Source organism: Mus pahari, chromosome 4, assembly GCF_900095145.1.
Source record: "Mus pahari chromosome 4, PAHARI_EIJ_v1.1, whole genome shotgun sequence".
Lineage (NCBI taxonomy): Eukaryota > Metazoa > Chordata > Mammalia > Rodentia > Muridae > Mus > Mus pahari.
The window spans coordinates 118625743-118650085 of NC_034593.1; the positions used below are offsets into that span (position 1 = coordinate 118625743).

A 24343-nucleotide genomic window follows, 5' to 3' on the forward strand; every position below is an offset into this window, starting at 1 on the left:
GCAGGCCCAGGGGGTCACCCAGGGGGACTCGTACCAAGGACAGGGCCCTCTCCTAGGGAGGGAGACCCACCATAGCAGGAAAATCGCTGTGATCTTACAGCTGAGTGTCCCCAGTGCCTCCTTGGCCAGCACTGACTCCACATCTCATGGTACCCAGCTGTGAGAGTCAGGCTGTGAAAGAGAAACCCTGTACACAAGCTCTGTAGTGACCACTAACCATATTTCCATAAGCCCCGGTGTGTGCCTTTTAAAGACAAAGCGAACCTAGATTCTCAGGGGAGGCAGGAGAAGGGAGGGCAGCAGGAAGTTCCACGGTGAGATGTAGATTAGACCCAGGCTGCTACTGTCCAGTTAGCCTGCTTCTGTGAACACTACCTCTGACCGCTACTCCCAACATACCGGTAAAATACAACACACACACACACACACACACACACACACACACACACGCACGCACGCACGCACGCACGCACGCGCGCGCCTGCGCCAGTTTAAAACTCACAAGTAACACTGCTAAATCCATCTGAAAGAAATCGATTTTAAATCAGCATGCTTTAAAGCTTCCATTCAAAACATGACCCCTCACTGTACAGCAGCTCGCCCTTGTGGCGTTAATAATTTAGCAGTGTATAATGTCATATATTGCTATCATATACAGTCTTCAGGACAAGTTTCACGGAACATTTATCACTGTTTTATTTTATGATGTATGTAATCCAAGCACAGAAGGATTGAGAAAGTTTCTAGAGTTCTGGAGGCCTCACTTCCAGAACGAGCCAGAAATATAATTCAAATTTAAGCTTTATTTCATTGACAGCCTGGCCACTGCCCTGCATACCATTGCTGTTTTTTTATTAGCAAATATAAAATGTTAAGAAAATCTCAGATTCTTTTTTTTCTTTTTTTTATTAGATGTTTTCTTTATTTACATTTCAAATGTTATCCCCTTTCCTAGTTTTCCCTCTGAAAATCCCCTACCCCTTACCCCTACTCCCCAACCCACCCACTCTCATTCCTGGCCCTGGAATTCCCCTATACTGGAGCGTAGAACCTTCACAGGACCTAGGGCCTCTCCTCCCATTGATGACCAACTAGGCCATCCTCTGCTACATATATAGCTAGAGCCACAAGTTCCACCATGTGTTTTCTTTGATTGGTGGTATAGTTCCAAGGAGCTCTGGGGGTACTGGTTAGTTCATATTGATGTTCCTCCTATCGGGCTTCAGTCCCCTTCAGCTCCTTCTCTGGCTCCTTCATTGGGGACCCTGTAAGAGCTCAGATCCTTAAAGATATCCATCTCTAGTGATCTCATCGTACGCTATGTGTTGTTAGCTGAGAGAGTTAAGTAGCTTCGCCAACCCCCTAAGTTTAAAAGAAAAATGTAAGTAAAGTATGATCTCCACTCCGATGGAAACCCTGAGAAGAGGGCAGTAAAGCCATGTCCCACATCTCTGCTGGTAGAATCCTCAGGGGAACCTGGCTTTACACACACACACACACACACACACACACACACACACAAAGGTGGACTGAACTCTAAGTCCCTATGATATAAGGCACAATAAAGTAAGGAAGATGGAATTCTCTACAGAGCTACTCATTGTGATGTCACCAGCGTCCCTGGCATTTTCATGCTACATAATAACACAGTTTAGAGAGCAGCATAAAATCACTTTCTTATTATTATTCTTTAATCCTTTTTTACAGCCCAGTCTTTAACCCCCTCCCAGTCTACCTCCCGACAGATCCCCATCCCATACCTCCCCCCACCTGACCCCAATCCTGTCTTCAAAATGAAGACCCCCATCCCTTACCCCCACCACCTCACCAGACCTCCCCACTCCCTGGGGCCTCAAGTCTCTCAGAGGCAAGACCAGGCAGTGTTCTCTGCTGTATATGTGTCACATCAGCTGGTGTGTGCTGCCTGGTTGGTGGCTCAGTGACTCAGAGATCTCGGGGGTCCAGGTCAGTTGAGACTGCTGGTCTTCCCATGGGGTTGCCCTCCTCCTTAGCTGCTTCCAGCTTTTCCCCAATTCAACTCCCAGGGTCCCTGGCTTCTGTCCACTGGTTGGGTGCTAGTATCTGCATCTGACTAGGTTAATTATTTCTATCCATTGACTACCTCCACTAACCCTGATTCTGCACAAGCATTCTGGATTAACCCCGTTGCCAACCCTAGGAAATGGACACAGAGTAGGTAAAGGGACTGTGCTACACATATGCTCACTGAAGGCAGAAACGTTTTTAAATCTTTTTCAAAAAGAAAACAAGATGTGTATAGCAATGTATGAGCCAACAGGATTCATGTATCTAATTAATATTTACTAATATGCTGGTCACTACTCTAACACTTGGTGGGTGGGATGGGACTGAAGATGGGGGGGCCCTGGAACTCCACTGTGCCCATTCTAGTGAGAGCCACAGACAGAAACTAACAGTAATACAAGTGTGTCTCACAGACTGCAAGGACAGCTGAAGAAATGTAGAGAATGGTCAAGGACGGGCTTCTCCAAAGAGGGACCTGACTTTAAAAAAAAAAAAAAAAAAAAAATCTTACATTAAAAAAAGAAAGAAAGGCAATACAGGCCAAATGTCCCCCATCCAAAAATTCAAACTGTGAATCGCTCTAAAACCTTTGAGCACTAACACGACACCACAGCTGGAAATTCTACTCCTGGCCTCATCTGACACATTGCTGTAGAAACACAGACACAAAAATAATATATGAAATTGACTTGTAAGGTACTTCTATAAAACAAATGTATTTTGTAGTTAGTGTTGTGCCTCATCCTCAAGTTGGCTCCACTCCAACGTATGTCAGGTAAGGGGTAGGAGCCTACGTTAAAACAAACGGCAGTGCTCTACATGAATGCGGAAGGGAGCCAAGTCGCGGCCTTCCAACACATGGCAATCCTTTCGCACCACTGGGCAGTGGCAGCTCTGTCTTTTCAGCAGTCATCTGGCAGTCGTGGCCATGATGGGTGACTTTCTCTGCTTCGCCACTACAATCTTTGAAGAGTATGAATTGTGGGCATTCTGATAGAACATTTAAATGGCAGCTTGCTCTGTGAGCCGTATGGGAATGGGAGGGGCCGAGTATGATTGGAACTTTCTTTTTTCATTTTAGGGCGAGAAAGGAGCTGTGGGAGAGCCTGGACCCAGAGGGCCCTACGGGCTGCCTGTGAGTTCACTGTCACGTGATCGCCACCACCCGCATGTTCCTGTGACCTACCACTGACATGGTTAACCCTTCCCGAGTGGAGAGACTAATCTCATTATAGGAGCAAAGACAGTCCAGTGAATATTCTCAGTACAGAGTGTGCTGTACAACATACAGACCATACTCGGCCTCAAATGATCTCTGTATGTATAGACACGCCCAGGCATGTCATGTGACTGGAGATCAGCGATTAGGGGATAAACGGTACGAATTAGAAAGCAAGATTCCGCCTAACAGATGGCAGCCTTCCTTATGCCATCAGAGTGGACATTCATAATTGGCACTGCCTTGAAGGGTCGCCCATGCCAATGGGATGTGAAAGCTTCATTTATAACAACCTTGTCTATTCTTACAGATTATTAGCAAAATATTTATCTTGCTAGTGAAAATTACGATCCAAATTAAACTGATATTCATGATGACAGTGTTTCTGACCTTTCTAAGAACTTATGAGGACAAATGATCTTCAGAACATAGAAGGTTGGCAGAGTTCTGTCTTCCAAAATTCTGAACTATGCAGAACCAAACTGAAGCCACAGATTTCGACAGAGATCCACACAGTGATTCTGTGGAGTAGGACTCAAAGTAGCAGGCATTGTATTTAGGCTTTGAGCCGACCTGTGATTTCCACATACTTTTTACTTACACAGATAATAAACTCCATCCACAATCACTTCGATGTTTAAAGGGATGTTGATTTTGAGATAGTGTCAAAGTGTACTTAAGGGAAACAGAGTAGCTCTTGGGGACTTTGGATAGAGCAGAATCCGATACAGTGTTACCAGCATGCTGACCTGCCCCGTGGGGGCAAAGTTACCATCCTGTGTCTTAGACCAACCCTCCTTGGAAATTCTTTTACAAAGCTCAATGCAAAGCAGCCTCTACACTCACTCTGAGCATCTGGCCAAACTCAACCTGTGTTCAGTGATAAACAGTTTTTAGGTTCTGCATTAACTTAAAGGCTAACTGAACCGTCAAACTAAACGAGCACTGGCATACATCTTCTGTTTGTGTTGCTGTGTTTTTTAACTTTTTTTTTTTTTTTTTTGCCTTGTTTTTACACTTCCCTCCCGAGCAGCCAAGCCAAAGGGCAAGCCTAGAGCCTGAGCAAAAGCATCGATTTACCCCAATAAAGAATTTAAATTCCTCATGCTGTATAACTTCAACTAACAGTCCCCTCACTTGATTAAAGAAATTTCACTAATCAAGAAGCCTTTCCACATCTCTAGCATAGCCATATGAATACTAATTTTGCATGCCCAGATCTTCCTTAAACAAGAACCTACTGATGAAACTTAGGAACACTAATGTAGCTACTGTGGTTCTTTGGCAGGGCAAAGATGGAGAACCTGGTCTTGATGTAAGTAATCTGTACAGCAAACATTCTTAAATTATAATAAATACAATCAAAGGTCTCCATCACCAGCGTCACCCAGAATATACAATATTTTGTCTATGTATGCATGTGCACATGCACACGCACACACACATATTTGCTGTGCTGTGCACATACACAGCAATATAAAATACACTAGTATTTGCATAAGATAATCAAAGGAGAAATAATTCATATAAAATTAGTAACTGACATTGCATAGTGGTATTTTCAAAATACTTTCCTAAATTAAGGACACTCAACATCAGCATGACCTAGTTATGGAAAAAAAAATATGTATCAAATCAGTTTGCCTCTCATGAGCTGCCTCTAGGAAAGGATTTTTTGCCAAAGCTGTTATGTAGTGGTTTTATTTTTCATTATGTCTCTATTTTCTTGTATGCTAAAAATATTATATAAAAATACACTGTCAAAAGTAATGCTTCCAGGAGCAATCACTGCTTGTCAGTGTTCTGTGAGTAATTATGTTACCAGAGTTGCTGTTTATTGAGCACCTGTTATGTCTAAGCATCATTCTGGCACTTTGCATCCACATTTGCATCTCATTTAACATCCACAACAGCTGTGTGACAGATAGCCATTAACCTTATTCCATAGTCAGGGGACTGAAGGGCAGAGTAAGTGGTTTGCCCAGACCCACACAAGTTAGTAAACATCCCAGGATTCAAATTAATATCCTGTGTTCTTTCTCCTACATTTCTTTAAAGAAGAAAAAAAAAAAAAAGAAAGAAAGAAACCTGTTGTACATAGCTCATTGAAATGGTAGAAAGCACTACTGTTCTTTGTAAGTTTAAAAGTTATTTGGCATATCCGTTTTTATATCTGAGTTCAGACCGATGAAATGTTGTTATGGTCATGGTATTTGTCGATTTCAATATGATTTTGTCACAGTTATACCAATAGATATGTTGAGTTTGCTTCTTATTCCCTAGGGCTTCCCTGGTCCTCGAGGCGAGAAGGGTGACCTGGGAGAAAAGGGAGAAAAGGTGACTTCTCCCAGCATGCATCTCGTGTGTGTCTGCCAGCTGAGCTCCCAGCATGTATCTCATGTGTGTCTGCCATCAGAGCTCCCAGCATGCATCTCGTGTGTGTCTGCTAGTGCTGTCTGCTCTTCTGCTGAACCTGCAGGCTTCCACCAGGCACCTTTCCCGTGTCCATCCTGTGTTCCAAAAACATACAGATGGCTGATCTAAGGAATCAGGTCTTCAAAGAGGGCTAAAGAAGGCTACACAGCTAGAAATGAGGGCACCTTCCAGCATAGGAGGAAGATTCTAACTCCTAGATATCAAAGCTACAGTCTTTCAACTTCCTGACACCAATTTTTTTTAATATAGAGTCCAAGGGAATTGAATTCCTTTTTTCATAAAAGTTAGATCACACTGCACAAACCTCAATGGTATTTTGGCAAAGCCTGACTTACCCACAGGGCAGGATCTCCTTTATCTTCCTGAAGTTCCCAAGAGAGATACTGATGCATGATACATTTTGATATTTTTAAAGTCAGAAGTAGAAAACAGGCTCTATCAGAGCTCAGTGTGCCCTGCCTCTCTGCAGGAGCTGCTTTGTTAGCTGTGAAGCCAACAGTTGTAGATTATTTATGAAGACATTACTTTATGACTTGCTGTTAAGGATTTCTTAGGACCATCAACACCATAGGTTATTAGGGGTCAATATCAAGCAATGATTTAATGACTGAAAGAAAAGTCTCAGTTGAGAATTCTAAACATCACTTTTTCCATTTCTCTTTTGTTCTGCTTCTCTCTCTCCTCTCTCCTCTCTCCTCTCTTTTCTCTCCCTCCCTTCCTCGCTGTAGTCTTTAACCCAATAGTAAATCAAATAAATTTTTACATTGGATGAAGCAAAAAAGCAACAAAACCTCAATAATGGAAATCTTAAAGTAGCTGAATATCCATCCACCTCACGATTCCATTGTAAACCAGTCCTCCTTGGATTTTGTGCCCTGATATACTTAACTCAATGATTTTAAAAATCTAGTAGATTCTCTTGAACAGTGAAACTCATTCCTGTTAAGATGCAAGACCAAAAGAGATGTGTCAAAGAAAGGCAACAAAGCCCCTTGCATATGTTTTAGGAATTAAGAGTTTCTCAGCCTTCCATTGGTAAGAGCCCATACTGTGGTCATCCCAAGCTCCACCTTCCACATCATCTCATACAGTGAGCACCTGTGCATTCCTCTCCCTGAGAGTTTTACACACGATAAACCTTGAAATCATCACACTGCCACCCCAAGGTGGGTGCTGTTATTGCCCTACTTCACAAACCAGGAACGCATGCTATAAGAAGTTCTTTTCCACATTATAAATCCTGACTACTAATTGTAATGCGGTTTGAGACAAGTTCTGTGTGAGACCATTGAACACAAAGCAAATTGTTTTAAAAGATCTGTTTATTATATATTTACCTAGTGGGTTGTACAGGTCTAAAATGTTACCCAAGAAAAAATATCATGTGCGTACTCAATTTTATTATCTTTAAAGAAGTTGGAAATTATACCAGTATTGGCTCAGTGGTAGAGTTCTTACTGAGCATGCACAAAGCCCTGAGTTCATTCTCCCAGCATAGCAAATAAAAAAAGAATGAAGAGTCTAGAGGAGAGGAGAAATTTTCATTATTGTAGCTTATAAAAGCATAAGCTACTCACAAGCCCTCCCTCAGAAAAAATGCTAATCACTCACACAAAAATATTTCCACAATTATTCCAAGTTTGATATTTAGGAAAATTAGATTCTAAAGGTTAAACACTTTGTGTATCTTTTTCATCAGTATAAGAAATGAAAATTGAAAATTATCACATTCCAACTGCTCATACACACGATGACACATAACTTCGAAGAATATAGATTATCACTTCATTTTACAACATGCTATTGATTGATAATGTTGACATGTTCTTCTTTATGATAGCATTAACATATCATTCTTCATAATGGCTCTTTTCCATAAAGCTTGCTGTTCGCTGAACTATCAACCCAAAATCATTGCCTATCATAGTAATTCGAGTAGTTAGTCTTAAGTCCATTTGCCAATCAAGCAATGAATGCCACTTAACCAACACACCTGGTCTTGGTGTACTCAGAGATGGCTCTGCTGCCTTTAGGAAGGGCAGAGTGCACATTAAAAGTTTCTGTTAGTTCATGTCATGACATTGAAGCTACCTGCTGAGGTGGGCGCTAATTCTTCATGAGTAAGCACTTCTTCCAAAGGCATCGTCCATTTCCTATCTCACCTGCTCCTTCTTCCCCCTCCCTGTCACAACTTGGCCTTCACCCACGCTCAAGCGAACCACACCGAATTTCTATCCCCTATAGTCAAGAAGCCCAAGTGGTTTTGATTCCAAGCCTTCTGCCCCCGTGTTCTTGGCACACAGGAGATGACCAAGTTGGAACTTCGGCCCATGCTGTCAGAGGGAATGTATTAACTTGAATGAATGTCTCATACTTTTCTGCGGTGTGCGTTGTTCTGTCTTTTCCCTTTGAATATTCATGGTGTTTGCTTCAGACTGTTCAGTTTTATTACAACTGCCATCCAGATTGCAGGATGAATGCTCTCATCTAAGTATGTATCTACGTACCATCTTTCGCATTCTGTACAGCACCAACTCCCTGTCTATAAGTTTGCAGATGTCTCTGTTAATGTGAAACAGCTGGGGTGCATTCCTTCCTTCCTCTCCTTTTGCCTCCTTTCCTAAATTCCTCCATCCCTAGGACCCATGCAGACATCCTACAAACCTTGACCTTGATTCCCAAATACTAATTGCCATGGCTACATTCCCACTACGTAATTATCCCGCCTACCTCATTTTAATGAGCCCAGACTGCTTTTCCTATCTGCAGCGTTGTGGGCTGGAAACTCATTTACCATTGTGAACAACAAAGATCGAAGAAGACCGCCTAGGTTTCTCCAACCATTTCTCAGGTTGCCATTGCTGCCATGTACTCGCACCTGAAACTTGTGTTTGACTCAGTTGAGCGTTCACTTTTATTTTTGCTGGGGAGGAAAAGTTACTGGAATATTTTTACTGGGAGCTACAGAATAGAGTATGACTGAACAGCCTTGGGCGAGAGCGCGGAGCAGTAGCCTCTCCCTCTGAGTCTGTACAGCCATCATCTGTTAAGATGGAGGGTAAAGGCAAGTTAAAAGTACTCACAATTGGGTGGAGTATCCATTACCCAAAGCCCAGCTCCACCTGATGCCAGCTGGCTTCAGTATAACTCCTCTGCCATCTTTGCCTGGTCCACAGAACAAATCTCTAATTCACTGTTGACTCCGATACTTTGGCAGTCGGCACTGATCTGCCTTTCTGAAGCATCAGCCCTTTTGGTCTCCTCCTTTCTTCCGGTTGAATGTCATCAATAAATAGTCAATCAACCAATCTATCCTGCTTCCAGAATCCATTGTCAACATGGCAGCTTAAGTTATTTTTTTAGAGCATCGTGTCTTTGTGTACATCAGTAAACAATGGTAAATGCCTCCAGACTATTTCTAGCTAAGCCGTACTTTGGATCATTTTTATTCTACGCCCCCTCAAAAATAAAACCTGTCTTTTATTTAAACCCTTGTATCCACAGGGGGAAAAGGGAAAGAAAGGCAAAAAGGGGCCTAAAGGGGAGAAAGGAGAACAGGGAGCTCCTGGATTAGATGCACCCTGCCCGTTGGTATGTCTCACTGATGCAACAGTCTCCAAATATCTGGTGATGGGATGCGGATGAGATGGGAGAGGAGCAGGCCAGAGGGACCAGTAACAGCAGGTTCCTGGGACAGCCACTTAACACAGGCCTTCCAACAGTGTTCAGAAGTACAAGGCGACACTGGTGTCCTTGGCATCTTGTTGCCAGCCACTCAACTCTACTCCATTTCTCAATTCACAAGCAGTGCTGGCTGATTAGGACCTGACTATAGGTGTGAAGAAGAGCCAACCGTATTTATATCCCTCCTAAGAGGAGGCCAATGGTTTCCTGTCAAAGGCCTTGTCATGATAATGTGAAACTTCTCTGCGTGTTACTGTCCCTTCTAGGCTGTTCCTCCCCCAACTTTGTCTTCTAGTTGTCTCTTTAGCAGATTTTTGCTTTCAATGAATTCTTGGATTAGTAACATTATGAGTTAATCTTTACAAACAGGGATTCCGTGGCGTTAAGGGGGAAAAGGGGGAGCCAGGCCAGCCTGGCCTGGATGGGCTGGATGCTCCTTGCCAATTGGTACAGTATTTCTCTTTCCTACCATCATCCTGCATGCCATTCCTTTGTTTACTATGTATTCATCTGTATCAGTGTAAAGTGCTTCTTTCTGGAGCCAGCTTTACATGATAAACATACTACATGTGTGTGCATGATCAGGCTCCTCCCTGGGCTCTGCATCAGGGAGAGAGCAAGCATGTATTATCAGTGAGTGCATATTAATCTTCTAACATGGTTCTTACTACTGATAGGTCTGTCTTATATTCTTTGGAATATTAATTTACCCAATAAATATTCAGAGATTATTTGTAAGTTAGATAAAAATACATAATGCAATGGCACTGCTAGGCCAGAACTATGGGCTTTTACCCTACTTATTTTTTTCCCTATCCTCTAAAAGAAAAGTATTTTTGTCTCCCCTGTGATAGTCTTATCAGTGCATAAATAAGGCCAATTGTACATTATGACTTCTGTGGTCAAAAGTTAACCAATTTGAAACAACACTGTTAAGAGACCGTAGGAAGGAAAACCAAACTGCCCTGGACATCTAAAGATGATAATTGTCTGCAGCCCATACCCTCTTCCTTGTCACATAACCTTTTGCCATAATGGTCTCTCCTTTTAAAACTCACTTTCCTGAAGTAGATGGAACTCCTTCCTCCATTGGCATGAACTCAGAATCCTCCTTATACTAAAATCTAAAATTCTACTGGTTGATCCTTCTCCTTGTACCAATCTGGCATTACCAATTTCTCCCAAATATTCATAAAGCTAGAGTCTTTTTACAAATTAAAAAGGTAGTGTGATTACAATTTGTTGAGTACAAAGAAAGATTTTTATCATCATGTTCCACTTGGTCTGCATGGCCTTCCACATGATTCTTCAGTTATAAGCATGATTCTTTAAAGGTAAATGTATATTTTTGTAAGTGTCTTATGAGATTGTGTTTATAGAAAAATATCCAGTCAATTGTTATAGTTAGAAAATATTAATGTGGGGTACTCTGTCTTTTGTTTGCTTGGTGTTGATAAGTCACATTTCATAAACCTCTTAATTGGAGGAAAACGCATGCCTTCAACTGTGTCATGTCTTCCGGTCTCATTTGTATCTGAAGATCCTTACCTGTCAGATGAAAATATACTTTGTAGCATTTAGAAACCTTCTTTCAGAATGTTAACCAACTTCTGAAGACTTAACCCAAAGCACCGAGGAGTGCTATGGGTGATATCTACTATAGCACATAGCTAGACGGACTGTGTTTCACATGAGTATGCTTTTGCAATATCTATGTACAGTATAGCCGAGTGAAACATGCTGCGACATGGAGACCTATAAACTTCAGATAGAAATGGCCTTCCATTGATCACCGTCACCACAAACCACAGCCCATAGTGATCCCGAGGAAATAGTACTCTGACTCACTTAGTAAAGACAAGCAGGATGTGCTCTACTGATGCTAAGCGGTACCATGCAGGTGTGTTACCTAAAGATGGAGCCCTGATGAACAAAACATGGGACAACCACACCCAGTTCATTTTCAAAATCAGACATAGCGCTTTCTGTCTTCATATATTTTCTAGATGTGTGCTCAGTCTGAGAAGCATCTGACTCCGCTTCCTTTTAAACAAGAGTGGGTAAAATATTGTGAGCCACTAATTAGTGCAAGGCGCTTGTGACTGAAGCCACCTAATAGAGATGATTTCTGAAGTCTCTTAGCATGTGAATGTGGCATCCTATTGCTTGTCTAAGCCTAAGGGATTCTATCTCCTCTTCTTCTTAACCAGGGGCCCGATGGGTTACCTATGCCTGGCTGCTGGCAAAAGGTAAGTAAACAGGTCTTATGGGGTTTGTTCTCCTGAAAAAAGAAAATCCTAATCTTGACCCTGTCCCTTTCCATGCAGAGCAGACCTTTTATATTCAACATTCTTGAAAACTGGGCATTCCAAAGCAAAAAGTGCCAGCTCTGGACCATCTTTAGATGGCTCTGTTTATCACTGATTTCTTACCAGTGAGCAAAAGTAGTTCTTGACAAGGAACCCCAAATTCTTTGTCTGTGATGGAAAGGGGCAATATATCTGAGCAAGATTGTTTGGTGTGTGTTCTCTCTCTCTCTCTCTCTCTCTCTCTCTCTCTCTCTCTCTCTCTCTCTCTCTCCTCCCTACTGTTTATGGTGATTTTTAATTCTAGTCTTTCGTTGTATATCATTTGCGTTAACAAATATGCTGAGATATGGAAGAACCCTGCCAGTAACAGTCACACAACTGAGAAAGCAGAAAATAATAAACATAACATTTATCAGGGATAGGTTGGTTTCTGTCCTGTCATACCAGGATATTGCTTTGGTTAACTCATGCCATAGCCTACTGATGAATAATAGACCTTTGGACAAGCAAAGAAACTTCCAAGAGCAACAAGCTGGTGGGTAACAGGGCCAGGAAGGAGAAGCAGCAAGAAGCAGTGGTATTTCCAGCAGGAAGGTGGAGCTCTCTATATTCTGCACTGCCCAGAAAATGCTGCCTCTGCACATAATGCTATAAACCCAGTGTGCAAGTTACCAGAGGTCAAAAAAAAAAAAAAAAAGCCCAGAAATAACAATGCAATAAGGGAAACATCCAAACTGCTTTTGCAGTTTTGAAATTTTATCTCCAATACTTTGTAGCTTATCCAGTAATCATAGATGGCCACGCATCATTGGCAAAGTTAGAACAAACTATGTAAGAGTGTGGAAACGTGAGGAGACACTGGGCTCTTGGTTGGTTGCTTCTCAAGTCAGCAACTCAACAATCAGGGAATCTTACGTAATGTTCTTTCTCAACTAGCCTTACTGACTTAGTCGGGGACAGAAAAGCCTTCTCACTGCACAGCATCATTTATTTATAAGCTTCCCCTGCTCCCCTTTGAGCCTATCAAATAATGAACTCAGTTGCATCTGAGGTCAAGCGGGGCTCTGGATACAGACCCCTCATCAGATTCATGCTACCTGGTAAAACTATCCTCTCAGCAGCTTAACTGCCGTTCACAGACATTGTAATGCCACCCCATGCTAGAATGGCTGTTTCTAACCTCTCTCTAACCTCTCCCCTGTAATTGAATGAGATGATGATTCTTTCGAGACCTGGTCATGAGTGCACTGCACCTCAGAGATACAAACAGTTCACGTCCCCCACCCTATGACACCACTCAGAACTTGGAGTCGCCATGAGTCTGAGGCACTTCGAAATCGTTTTCCTCTTCAGAAAAGCATAAATGTTATGGCAGCAACATAACATACATGTTGTTAACTCTTGAGATGGAAAACCTGATGATAATGTGACTAGGGTGATAGACTTAGAAACTGTCCTTATAAATATTGATCTTTCTATGAAATAGACACTATATTCTACATAAGATTAAGCATCACATGGATCTAGCATATTCTACAAAGAAAAAGAACTCAACCATTGAGCATTGGTATTGCTTAGCACGCCCACCCCCACAAAGCACACATGAACTCCAATCACCACATTATGGAGCTCTCCTCCCCCAATATAAATGAAACAGTGAGAGAAATGAAATGTTCTCAGATTTATTAGATGGCCAATTTAGATATCTCAGATATTCAAGTCATTTTTTTTATTGATGTTATAAATAAAGCCAATAGGTGGCTTCTGGTTAGTCCTATTTAGGCTACTGGGATAAACACTTTTGTGAAATTTTAATGTTTTATTAGCATTACTAGTTACACATAATGGGTCCATTATGACATCTTCATATATGTATATAATACATTTTGGTCATATTCACCCAGCCATTACCCCCTGTTGTCTCCCCCACCACCACTCCCACTGATCTTCATTCCAATGGTCCCCTGCTATTTTGATGGTCTAATGAATTTCATTAGGTTGCTTAGAGAAGCGTAGATACAGGACTATTCGAGGAGTATGGGCACCTTAACAGTGGCTGGACTGCTAAGGAAAACATCTGTCCCGTAACCATTAACTACATATAGATCCTCCATGATGGCTATTGATAGGTTCATTCAATTCATTGGTTAGTTTGTTTGGTTTCTTTGTATAGCTATCCTAGAACTAGCTCTGTAGACCAGGCTGGCCTTGAACTCATAGAGATCAGCTTGCCTCTGCTTCCCAAGTGCTGACATTAGAGATGTAGACCACCATCTGCCAGCTGACATGTTCATTCTCAGTTTTTCTTGGAAAAAGAAAAAACACAGGGTTATTAGTGAAAGTATTGAAAGGGGACTCTGGACTAGTTGCCTGTGGGGCGTGGGCCAAGACACAGACACTATCTCACTCTCCTCTGCATTTTACGTGACTCGTTGATTTTTCTTTGAGTAAAACTAAAGGCATTCACCAGTCATGGTGGCACATGCCTTTAGTCCCAATACACAGAAGGCAGGCAAAGCTCTGAGAGTTTGAGGCCAGCCAGGGCTACACGGTGAAACACTTGTCTCAAACAAACAAACAAATCCTAAAGGAATCTTTTAGGATCTGCTCTATAAAGGAATAGCACAATGCAATCTGCCCTTTGCTCTCAGAGCCAATAGCAGTTCTGCAAAGACCTTCACAACAGGGTTTTCTTCAAAATGAGGCACCAGAGACTTGGGGAATGTTTTTGTCCCAGCAGAACTGTCACATGCATGAGAACCATGGCGGGCAGGTTCACCGTATCAGCCTGCTAGCTAGGCAAGGCTAGCCTTAGGAGGAACCACCAACAGAAAATGTGCATGCACATTACACAGGAAGGTGTTGGTCAATGGCACCTTTGAGCTTAGACCCTTTGGTCATTTGGTTGATCATGCTTTCTGCTTTCTCAGAACAGTGACTAAGACAATCCCTTCTCCAAAAGCTCCTAGTTGACAATGGAAAATTGTGGGTGGGAACAAAGGAGAGAATTAGGGTAAACTAGAGTTTTTAAACTTTAATATGGGAGACATTGAAAGATCAAATCAACTTGCTGACTTAAAAAAGGAAAACTACAGGGTTCTTCCAGCGTTTGTAAAATAAATGTTAATTTGGAGTTGTTAGCAAAGAACTACTAACACCACGTGTCTTTTTGTTGTTGTTGTTGTTTTTCTGCAGTGATGAATCTAACCTTCCGAGCATGAAGTTGTGTATATAATGGTCCACCTTTTATATTTATAGTTGAAAAACTGAAGTGCAGATTTTGCCAAGTGTGAGATCTGCTCACCCGACACACTGCTTCTCCCTGTCCACAGTAGCACCCTTGTCTATCTTTCCTCACGTCTGAAATTAGGCAGTTCACGGAAGTGAGGAACCCGCAGGAAGTATAGTGTCTCTATTTTATGTGAACGTATGTATGTGTTTATATGGACATCGGTGATAGAGATCAATTGTTGATTGCTTTTGCTATTTTCTTATGTGGGGCTTGTTAACTGCATGGACAAAAAGTGCCATGAAATAGTTTACATGAAATTGTGACCAAATATGGACTCAAAGCTATGAATACATGGCACACACTCCCTGGTAGCATCCATTCATGCCTACACCACCTACTGAAACTGACTAAAACCAGCATGACCGTGTGCCAAACCTGCTTGTGCAAATGCAGATGCTTGCATGCTGCCTAGTGAGTTCTTTGCCTACATCTGAGCTCGTATTCCTTTTGTCACCTCAAGGGGGTTACACCGTGGCTTATTGCCAAAAAGAGATAAGTTGACGGAGAGCGCGCGCGCGCACACACAGTTGGTCTTATATTTTGAGGGAGTTGCAGTCCCGACTGCAGATCCACAGTTCCTGATCTTGTGCGCTCCTGTGACCACCTTGGTTGAAATACCAAAGGGTTAGGCTGATGGCTGCCTCTAGTTTTCCTCGGGCGTCTCTTGGCGGTGAAGATGCGGGACTAGGACCGGTTCAGCACTCCTGCACTGTCTTTCACGTGACCAGGTTGGAAGGAGGTCTACAAACGCTGACACCCAGAACGGCAGAAATTTTCTTGCGTGATCTGATCTGACTCCCCACGAGTGTTGATGTTTTGGGAGAATGTCAGGGGTATGCAGCAGTGTTTTGGAGTGCATATTGAAAGGTGTGGACATCCTATCAGAGCTCAGGTTGCTGAAGAACGACTATGTCCCAAGAAGGGACGGGACAGAATAAGCTGTGCTACAAATGCAGACTTTACCAAAGGTCGTCGGAAAGTGTCCCTTCCTTCCTTACTGGGTTGATCCATACCAAACGTTTTTCTACAAGTTCGAGAAACAAAATGTAGTTTCCAATTTTTCTCATACTTTTTATTTTCTTAGTCCAGGAACAGAAGTCATTTGTTTCAGTTTGGGTCTCATAGGTTTTTAAACAATAGTTTTAGAAAAGTTTTCAGATCATAATTTGAATCCAACAGTAAAAATAACCTCTTTACATCTCTTTTTGTTGTTTAATTGAAGAAATTATAGGGAGACTCTATTTTTGACTTAACCATTGTAAAGTATGAAGGTTAAGCATTTTTTTTCACTACTTTTTGATTTACATTGACAAATGTGCCTGTCAGTTATTGTAAAGTCAAATTTTTATCACATTTTGGTAGCATGAACTTGCTTCTTCTAAACTTTTTTTTGTATATTGAAGTTTATTTCTCACTTTTGTTTTTACATTTCTAAGTGTTTGTCTTATACACAGACCAAATCTGAGATCTCAGAAAGCTCTGAAATACAGTTGCCATAAAGAGTCTCATTTTGACTGACTTGCTCAAAACTCACCTACCTAGTCTTAGCCTGGACATTTCTTTGCACAGTAAAGACTTTGCGACATGTTTTGAAATAATTTATTCTAAGTGGAAGGGTTGCTTCAGAGAAGCGCCATCAGTGGGAATAGTCATTCTGGCAGCCCATTTGAGAATTTCATTTCCCTCGGTGATTAAATGTCATTTTTATGGGAATGTTTCAAGTTTTGTGCTTGGATATTTAGCACCAGAGGGGAAATTAGTTCATGCTTAGGATAACAGCAATGAAGATACAGTTTCAAGACAAATCTCAAGACGTCATTCATATTGTGTAACCAAATGCTCGATCATGCAAAATGGTGTCATCTTTTTATTTCTTTATGTCATTTCTGAGATTAGAATTTACTATTTCTGATAACATTCCACAGCACTAAACCAATTTAGCATTTTTTTTCCAATGGAGAGTATTTTCTAACAATTTCTTGTATGGTGTAGTTAGGGTAAGGTATTTCTCAATATATGAGACAATTAGTCTTAAATCATTTGGGGGACAAAAGTGAGCCCAAGACTACACATTATCTTCAAAAAAGCAGAGCAACTACAGAATCTTGAAGCCATCTGGTGACTATATCTCCTCTTATCTTCCTGTCTGTTTCTCCACTAGAAAGAGGTACTAAGAGGGATCATTATTTAAAAGTTAAACAGATTCAAATGAGACTAGCTCAACAACAAAAGAAGCGTTAAAGCACTGGACATACCCTTATAAAGATACCGCATAGACTGTGTGTGCACTGGGGTTCTGGCTTGAAAGATACATGGAAAGGAACATGTAAACTTCCATTTCGTGGACTTCCTGGGAACAGACAAACGGAATGATGTTAGTCCTCTATGCTCAGTGGATTGCTAGTTTAACCACCAAGAGATAGCCTTAAACTTTGGGCTATTAAGACATCATTAATCATACATTTTATCATCAAACTGAATAATTTCCAAATGAATCAATAATAAATCATCATTGCTGGTACATAGGTTGATAGGTAACATTCTTTCTTATAAAGACTTCTTTAGGAGAATTAAGAAAACAACTTATGAAGCACCCATCGGAAATAGGTCAAGGCCAGGGTTTTTTCAGAGACAGCCAACCTCTCTAAAGGATGCCATTGTTATGTTTCCCTTTACGGTGTTTTCCATTCATGTTGTTGGTGCTGATAAATCTTCCTTTTTATCTTTATGGACCGTGGACCTCTACTGTGGGTAATTTCATTTCTCTGTTTAATGGCATTCCCAAGCTCTTAGTGCACGGTTCCATTTTCGCAGAGTTCATGAATTTGTTGTAAACGTAGTTCCATGGCCAGCCTTTCCTCATGTAAAGCAGCCTTCCGCCGGGGCTCCCCTTCCTCTGTGTTCATGTTATACACCACATGCCTTTATCAGTTTGCATTGCCTCCTCTTTTGAGTCACTCGCCTTTCAGCTTCCGTAGCCAGTGTTAGAGAAGTCTGCTCTGACACATCGGGCACCCGGTAAATGGCTGTCCTTCTCCCCCATCAAATGCAGCCTTGGAGGAGTTTTCCTTATCCTGTTATTTTGTGGAGAACATTGGAATGCCGCTCCTTCCTACCAGGAAAAAGTTCCTGGATTTGTATTTACACTCTGCGCATCTGATGTGTTAGTGGGGCAGTTTACATATATTACATGGACTTTGTGTGTATATATCTGCTAGCTTGAGAACATGGTCAGATCACCATTCTGTACCTATGGGGAAGTTGTCCTTGATCTCTTACATTTTTGTTATTTAAGGAAAGGTGCCTAAAGTATTTCCAAGAATGCTTTTAAATATTGCTAGTGAAGCATTAAGGAATAACAGTTTTAATCCCCCCCACACACACTATATCTGTCTTATGGCAATTCTCCTCCTTCTCATGAAGGGTCGAGAGAAACGTGGATGCTGACATTTGAAACCTTGATTTTCTTCCTTGGTAGAATTATTTAATGCTACCAAGACAAAGAATTTAATAACTTTTACCCCTCAAAAAAAAAAGTTTTGCTATCTTATAAGGTTCAAAGGAGCCTTATCATTCCAGATATCCGGAGAATGGCCAGATCTGATGCTGGTGATTGACAGATCTGAGCAGTTATAACTCTGCCACGCTGTGATAGGCCGTAAAGGTCTTCTGTCCCTCCTTCTGTTTCCCTATTTTCTCTTCCATCTTCTCCTTTTGCTCCACATTATGTACCAGAGGCACTCCTCCCACTTAGGTTGCTGGTGAATTTATTTAGTCTTTTTCTTACTTTTATACTAATAAACATTTGAATGGCTTTTTTTCCACTAAAACGTATGAACTGCCTCCTCTGCTTATTGGCAGAGTAATTTGGAGACAGGAGGATGGATCTCATTGTGCTTGATTTCTTAACAACAAGAAAAAATACCAACATTTTCCAAATGAGTTGATATTCTGACCCATCTCAGAAATACTAATGAGTCAGATTCAAAAAGGAATGTCTCCCATATTGCTGACATCTGGGTGGATATTCTTTACAGTGTTGTAAATGTTTCATTGAGCTGGACATTTTTTAAAAGATGTATGTATCTGATTTATCTTTTGGAAATATTATATTTTTATTTGTATTTTTTACATTTTAAAGTTCATCTCTATGTGCAGCTATTTTTATATTACCAAAAACTCACATAAATACATAGTAAGAGGGAAATGGGGGGAAAAATGGCAAGTGTAACCTTGTGTGGGTTTTTTTTTAATGTTTTATGGGCCAGTCTCATGTACTTGGTTATTCTAAAAATATGTTGTATCTTTCCACTGTACATATGGCAAAACCTGATCATCTCAGTAGTGTAAATATTTAAAAGATTGATTTTCCCTGTTTGAGTTCTTATTTCAATTGTGATTTTCCCGACTGTCGTCACTGAATCAAAGGCCTATGAGGGTTTGATTTGCAGTCTCGCAATGATTGCTTTGTGCTCACTTTCTGATTTGTTTAATTACTTTCCAGACTTGTTTTCAGGGTTCCTAGTTTGTGAGAAGTTGACCTTCGGAATTATTTTTACACTATTTATGACTTATTTTCATAATGTAAAAAGTGTGTAATTATTATAACATTAACCCAAACAATGATAATGAGTTGTATTGTTATAAAGTTTTAATGATATTCCTGATATCTTTGTCCAATTATCTTTGATTTAGAAAACAGTTGCCCGAGAATATTATTCTACATTTCTTCAGTATTGCAACCCTGCCACCCACACTACACTAAATTAATGTTTCCTGGGTCACATAATAATGCTTCCAAACTCAGCTTCCTCTTCAAAGTCACTTCCTGCTGGAATTCTCTAGTTGGATGGTGTGAGTCACCTTACACTGAGTTACCTGTTCCTCTCCCCCGTCACATCAGAGTGTAGTACATAATTTCACTTCACACTGGCATGGCACACGATCTGTGACTGTATGCTTGCACACGGTACCAGTGAGCTGCAAATGCCAAAACCCTTCCAATGGGCCTTTCCCGTCCCTGCCCCTTCCATGCTTCTGGCTCCTCCACCTGTTTTTCTTTCTCCTCATCCCCTGCTAGGGCTTCCTCTCATTAACCAACCACCTCAGGACTCTGATCTACGTATTATTATTATTATCATCATCATTATCATTATTTAATCTTTTTTTACAGTCTAGTCTTTATTCCCTTCCCAGTCTGCCCTCTGACTGTTGTTCATCCCATTCCTCCTCCCCCACCTGCACGAGGATGTCCCCACAACTCCCACTCCCCACCAGACCTCTAAACTCCCTGGGGCCACAAGTCTCTCAAGGGTTAGGTGCACCTTCTCTCACTGAGGCCAGACCAAGCAGTCCTCTGTTCTATGTGTGTTAGGGGGCTCAGACCAGCTCATGTATGCTGCCTGGTTGGTGGCTCAGTGTCTGAGAGATCTCGGGGCTCCAGGTAGTTGAGACTGCTGGTCTTCCTATAGGGTCACCCTCCTCCTCAGCTTCTTCCAGCTTTTCCCCAATTCAACTCCATGGTTCCCAGCTTCTGTCCATTGGTTGAGTATAAGTATACATCTGCCTCTTTCAGCTGCTTGTTGGGCCTCTTGGAAGGCAGCCATGCTAGGCTCCTATCTGAAAGCACACATTAGTAATAGTGTCAGGCCTTGGGGCCTCCCCTGACACTGGACCTCCTTTCTCTCAGGCTCCTCTCCATTTTTGTTGCTGCAATTCTTTCAGACGGGAACAATTCTGGGTCAGAATTTTTGACTGTGGGATGGCAACCCCATCCCTCCACTTAATGCCCTGTCTTTCTGCTGGAGGTGGACTCTACACGTTCCCTCTCCTCACTGTTGGGCATTTTTTCTAAGGACCCTCCATTTAAATCCTGAGTATGGCTCACCTCCCAGGTCTCTGGTACATCCTAGAGGATTCCCCCACCTCCTACTTCCTAAGGTTGCCTGTTTCCATTCTTTCTGCTGGCCTTCAGGGCTTCACTCCTGTTTCCCACACCCAATATCTGATCATGTCCCCCCTTCCCCCCCCTGCCCTGTCCCCTCTCCTACCCAGGTCCCTCCCTCCCTCTGCACCCCACCCCCACCCCATGATTGCTTTCGTCTCCCTCCCAAGTGGGATTGAGGTACCCTGCATCTTACGTGGCACTGCCCTGCCTGGAAGTCATTCTCCCTAGAGTGCGCTTTCATTTTCAGGGTAAAGAGTGAGTGAGTGACTCAGCTCTTCCGACCACCACACTTACTTCCTGACCAGCCTTAGCCGCTTCTTCCAGACCCCCCAGATCCTAGGCAATGGACCGCCTTCCCTGCCATTCAGGCAAACTCCATGGAAGCCTCGCTCTCTTTGGACACACCCACTTCCCAACACCCGCCCATTCTGATAACTCGCAGAACCTATCCCATTACCACCTCCATTCCCACCCACATCGATTCTGTCTAGACTGTACTCTGTCTTCTCAAGTACTTTAGAAGCTTCAAAACAGACCTCCTGCAACTAATGACCCCTTTCCTCTTCCTACTCTCATTCTGAGGGCAGTGATTCAAAGAAAGTTAAAAAAGAAAGAAAGATTTTTCATGTGATATTTCTCACAAAGAACACTGCCTTTTTGAGGACCCAACCATGTACCCCCATGGCCCAAGAGATGGGTGAACAGGTAAGGCTCTTGCCCTCAAGCCTGAAGCAGAATTCTATCCACATGGTGGAAAGACAGAACCAATTCCAAAGCATTGCCCTCTGACCTTCACGTGCATACCATAGCATACACACACACACACACACACACTAAATGTAAAAAAGAAATAAGTGCCCTGTAGTTTTTATACCCAAGAGTGGGCGTTAAAGCAGCTTTACTGAAGCCAGCTCTGCAGGGAACTTGAACTGCTCTCCTTCCATCTCTTGCTTCACGTCTTCCAGTAGTCACCCCCTCTTCACGCAGACCCTTTGGTGAGGAATATGGAACCCATGTGATCACACATGATTAACTCTATAGAACATCCTATCTTGCAGACCACAAACTCTTACCCAAAAGTTTTCCCATGGAAAACCACTCAACAAATCTGAAAGTCTCCATTCCCATGCCCTTGACCCAGCTGAAGAGCACATGCTGTTCTTCTATGACTCAACATGTGCCTCAATTTACTAAAGATGCCTTGCTGCCAAGATGAGATCCCCTATGCTTCAGTCATGTCATGTGCTTATCACCACTTAGCACATAGGATTTTTTTTTAATGTGTATATGCTTGTCTCCTCTACTATAGAAAAAAAGAATGAAGCCAAATCAATAAATGAATAATAAGGTTCAAAGTAACAAAACTCACTGGGGTATATGAATTTAATGTGCGTAATAGTTCATCAACATGGCTAATTTGCAGCATGCCAGGATGTGAGTCCTAAATGGATGTGTTAGGACTGTTTGGATTTCCTATGCATTTGGAAGTGATATCACCAACTTGGTGATATGCATACTGTCACCTACTAAGTAGACTGAGGAGTTAAAAGCTTGCAGTTAGCAGAAGGGAGTTGAATTCTCTACCACCTGAGCCATAGCCACAGCCCCTATTCTCTTTAGAACAAACTCCCTGCACACGATGAGGATATAATCTAATAAGAGAGCAAGTTGAAAAGCTTTTGCTTCTGATGGCTTGAATTCAAAACTAATGTTACCACCTCCGAAAACACTTGATAAGCTTCGGTTTGCAAAACTGATAAGAGAGGGAAAAGAGGACTCTTGGGAATGAGTGGTTTGGGAGAAAGCCGTCTAAGACAGCTGTGTTGGGAACCCCTGGAACAGACGTCTCTTGCTGCCTTTCACCCAAATGTTTGCACAGCACCAACTCCAATGTTTACTGCAGTACAGGCTGGAGCGCTCTGAGAACCCTCAGACTCAGTCTCATCTTGGTGATGCGCTAATGCATTGTAATATTGACAAAGAGATTCCGAACACTTGGTTTGATTAGAGGTTCTATGCAGGACCCAAATACTGTTTCAGCGGGCAGAAAAGAGCTGAATTCTCCTTCTATTTGAAGACCAAAATGAACACCAGAAGCCGTGGTAATTATTAAAGATAGTTTTTGTTTCCTCTGCATACATATCAGAACTAGCCACTGTTTTTTTAATGAATTTCCCACTTCAAAAGGTCCAATACATGCCTCTTTGTTAAGTGTAGCTGATAGCAGGAAAACAATTTAAAGTGGTTAAACTGACAGTAAGCTTCAAATACAACACTGAGTCCAGGTATCAAACATAAATATTTGGGGCTGGTGAGATGGCTCAGCAGGTAAGAGCACCCTTCTGCTCTTCCAAAGGTCCTGAGTTCAAATCCCAGCAACCACATGGTGGCTCACAACCATCCATAAAGAGATCTGGCGCCCTCTTCTGGAGTGTCTGGACAGCTACAGTGTACTTGCATATAATAAATAAATCTTTTAAAAAAAACATAAATATTTTGTGGCTAGATCATGGATCAGTGGTTAAGAGCACTTGCTGCTCTTGTAGAGAACTAAAGTTCAGTTGTCAGCACCCAGGTCAAATTACCTTGTCTTAGGGTTTCACTACTGTGAAGAGCCATCATGACCAAGGCAACCTTATAAGGACAATATTTAATTAGGTCTGGCTTACAGGTTCAGAGGTTCAGTCCATTATCATCAAGGCAGGAGCATGGCAACATCCAGGCAAGAATGGTGCAGGAGGAGCTGAGAGTTCTATATCTTCATCTGAAGTCTGCTAGGAGAAGACTGGCTTTCAGGTAGCTAAGAGGAGGGTCTTAAAGCCCATGCCGACAATGAAACACTTCCTCCAACAAGGTCACACCTCCTAACAGTGCCACTCCCTGGGCCAAATATATTCAAACCACCACACACCTGTAACTCCAGTTCTAGGGGACCCAACCTTTTAAACTCTGTAAACACTGGCATACACACACACACACACCATCAATAACCTTTAAATATGAATATCTATGGAAATATATACAGTTGTAAATATTATGTGATAAGATATAAAGATATAGATGTATGGAAAAAAACACATATATACCTTTGTGCCTTGAAACAGCAAGAGCTGTGGTATAGACATGTGCAATCAACATTCTAAACTATACCAGGAGAACTAGTCCTGTTGATGTACACCTGCAATCCTAGGAAACAGGAAGATCAGGAGTTCAATGCCATCCTTGCCTACATAGTAAGTTCTAGGCCAACCTTCACTAAATGAGAAAACCCTATGTGGGTTGTGTGGGTGTTTGTAAAATTAAGAAAGAAAATTTTATATTTGCTATGCTTTTAGGATATCCATCATCAGATGATTTAATCAAAAACCCTTTACAGGCATGCCCAGCTGATTGGGTTTTAGTTATTGCTA

The 24343-nt window shown here is 41.9% G+C and overlaps 1 protein-coding gene across 6 annotated transcripts in view; it reads left to right on the top strand.

The window, feature by feature from the left end:
• Col25a1 (collagen type XXV alpha 1 chain) overlaps positions 1 to 19608 on the top strand; it is a 417766-nt gene extending 398158 nt beyond the window's left edge. For 4 of the 6 annotated variants that reach the window (XM_029537736.1, XM_029537737.1, XM_021195769.2 and 1 more), the window contains 6 exons: positions 3128 to 3181; positions 4554 to 4580; positions 5549 to 5602; positions 9755 to 9832; positions 11596 to 11634; positions 14890 to 19608. In XM_029537736.1, the coding sequence (XP_029393596.1) occupies positions 3128 to 3181; positions 4554 to 4580; positions 5549 to 5602; positions 9755 to 9832; positions 11596 to 11634; positions 14890 to 14892 (255 nt within the window). In that variant the 3' untranslated portion in view covers positions 14893 to 19608. The remainder of the gene's footprint in view (positions 1 to 3127; positions 3182 to 4553; positions 4581 to 5548; positions 5603 to 9754; positions 9833 to 11595; positions 11635 to 14889) is intronic. The other 2 variants (XM_021195771.2, XM_029537738.1) reach the window with 1 other exon arrangement.
• The last annotated feature ends 4735 nt before the right edge of the window (positions 19609 to 24343 follow it).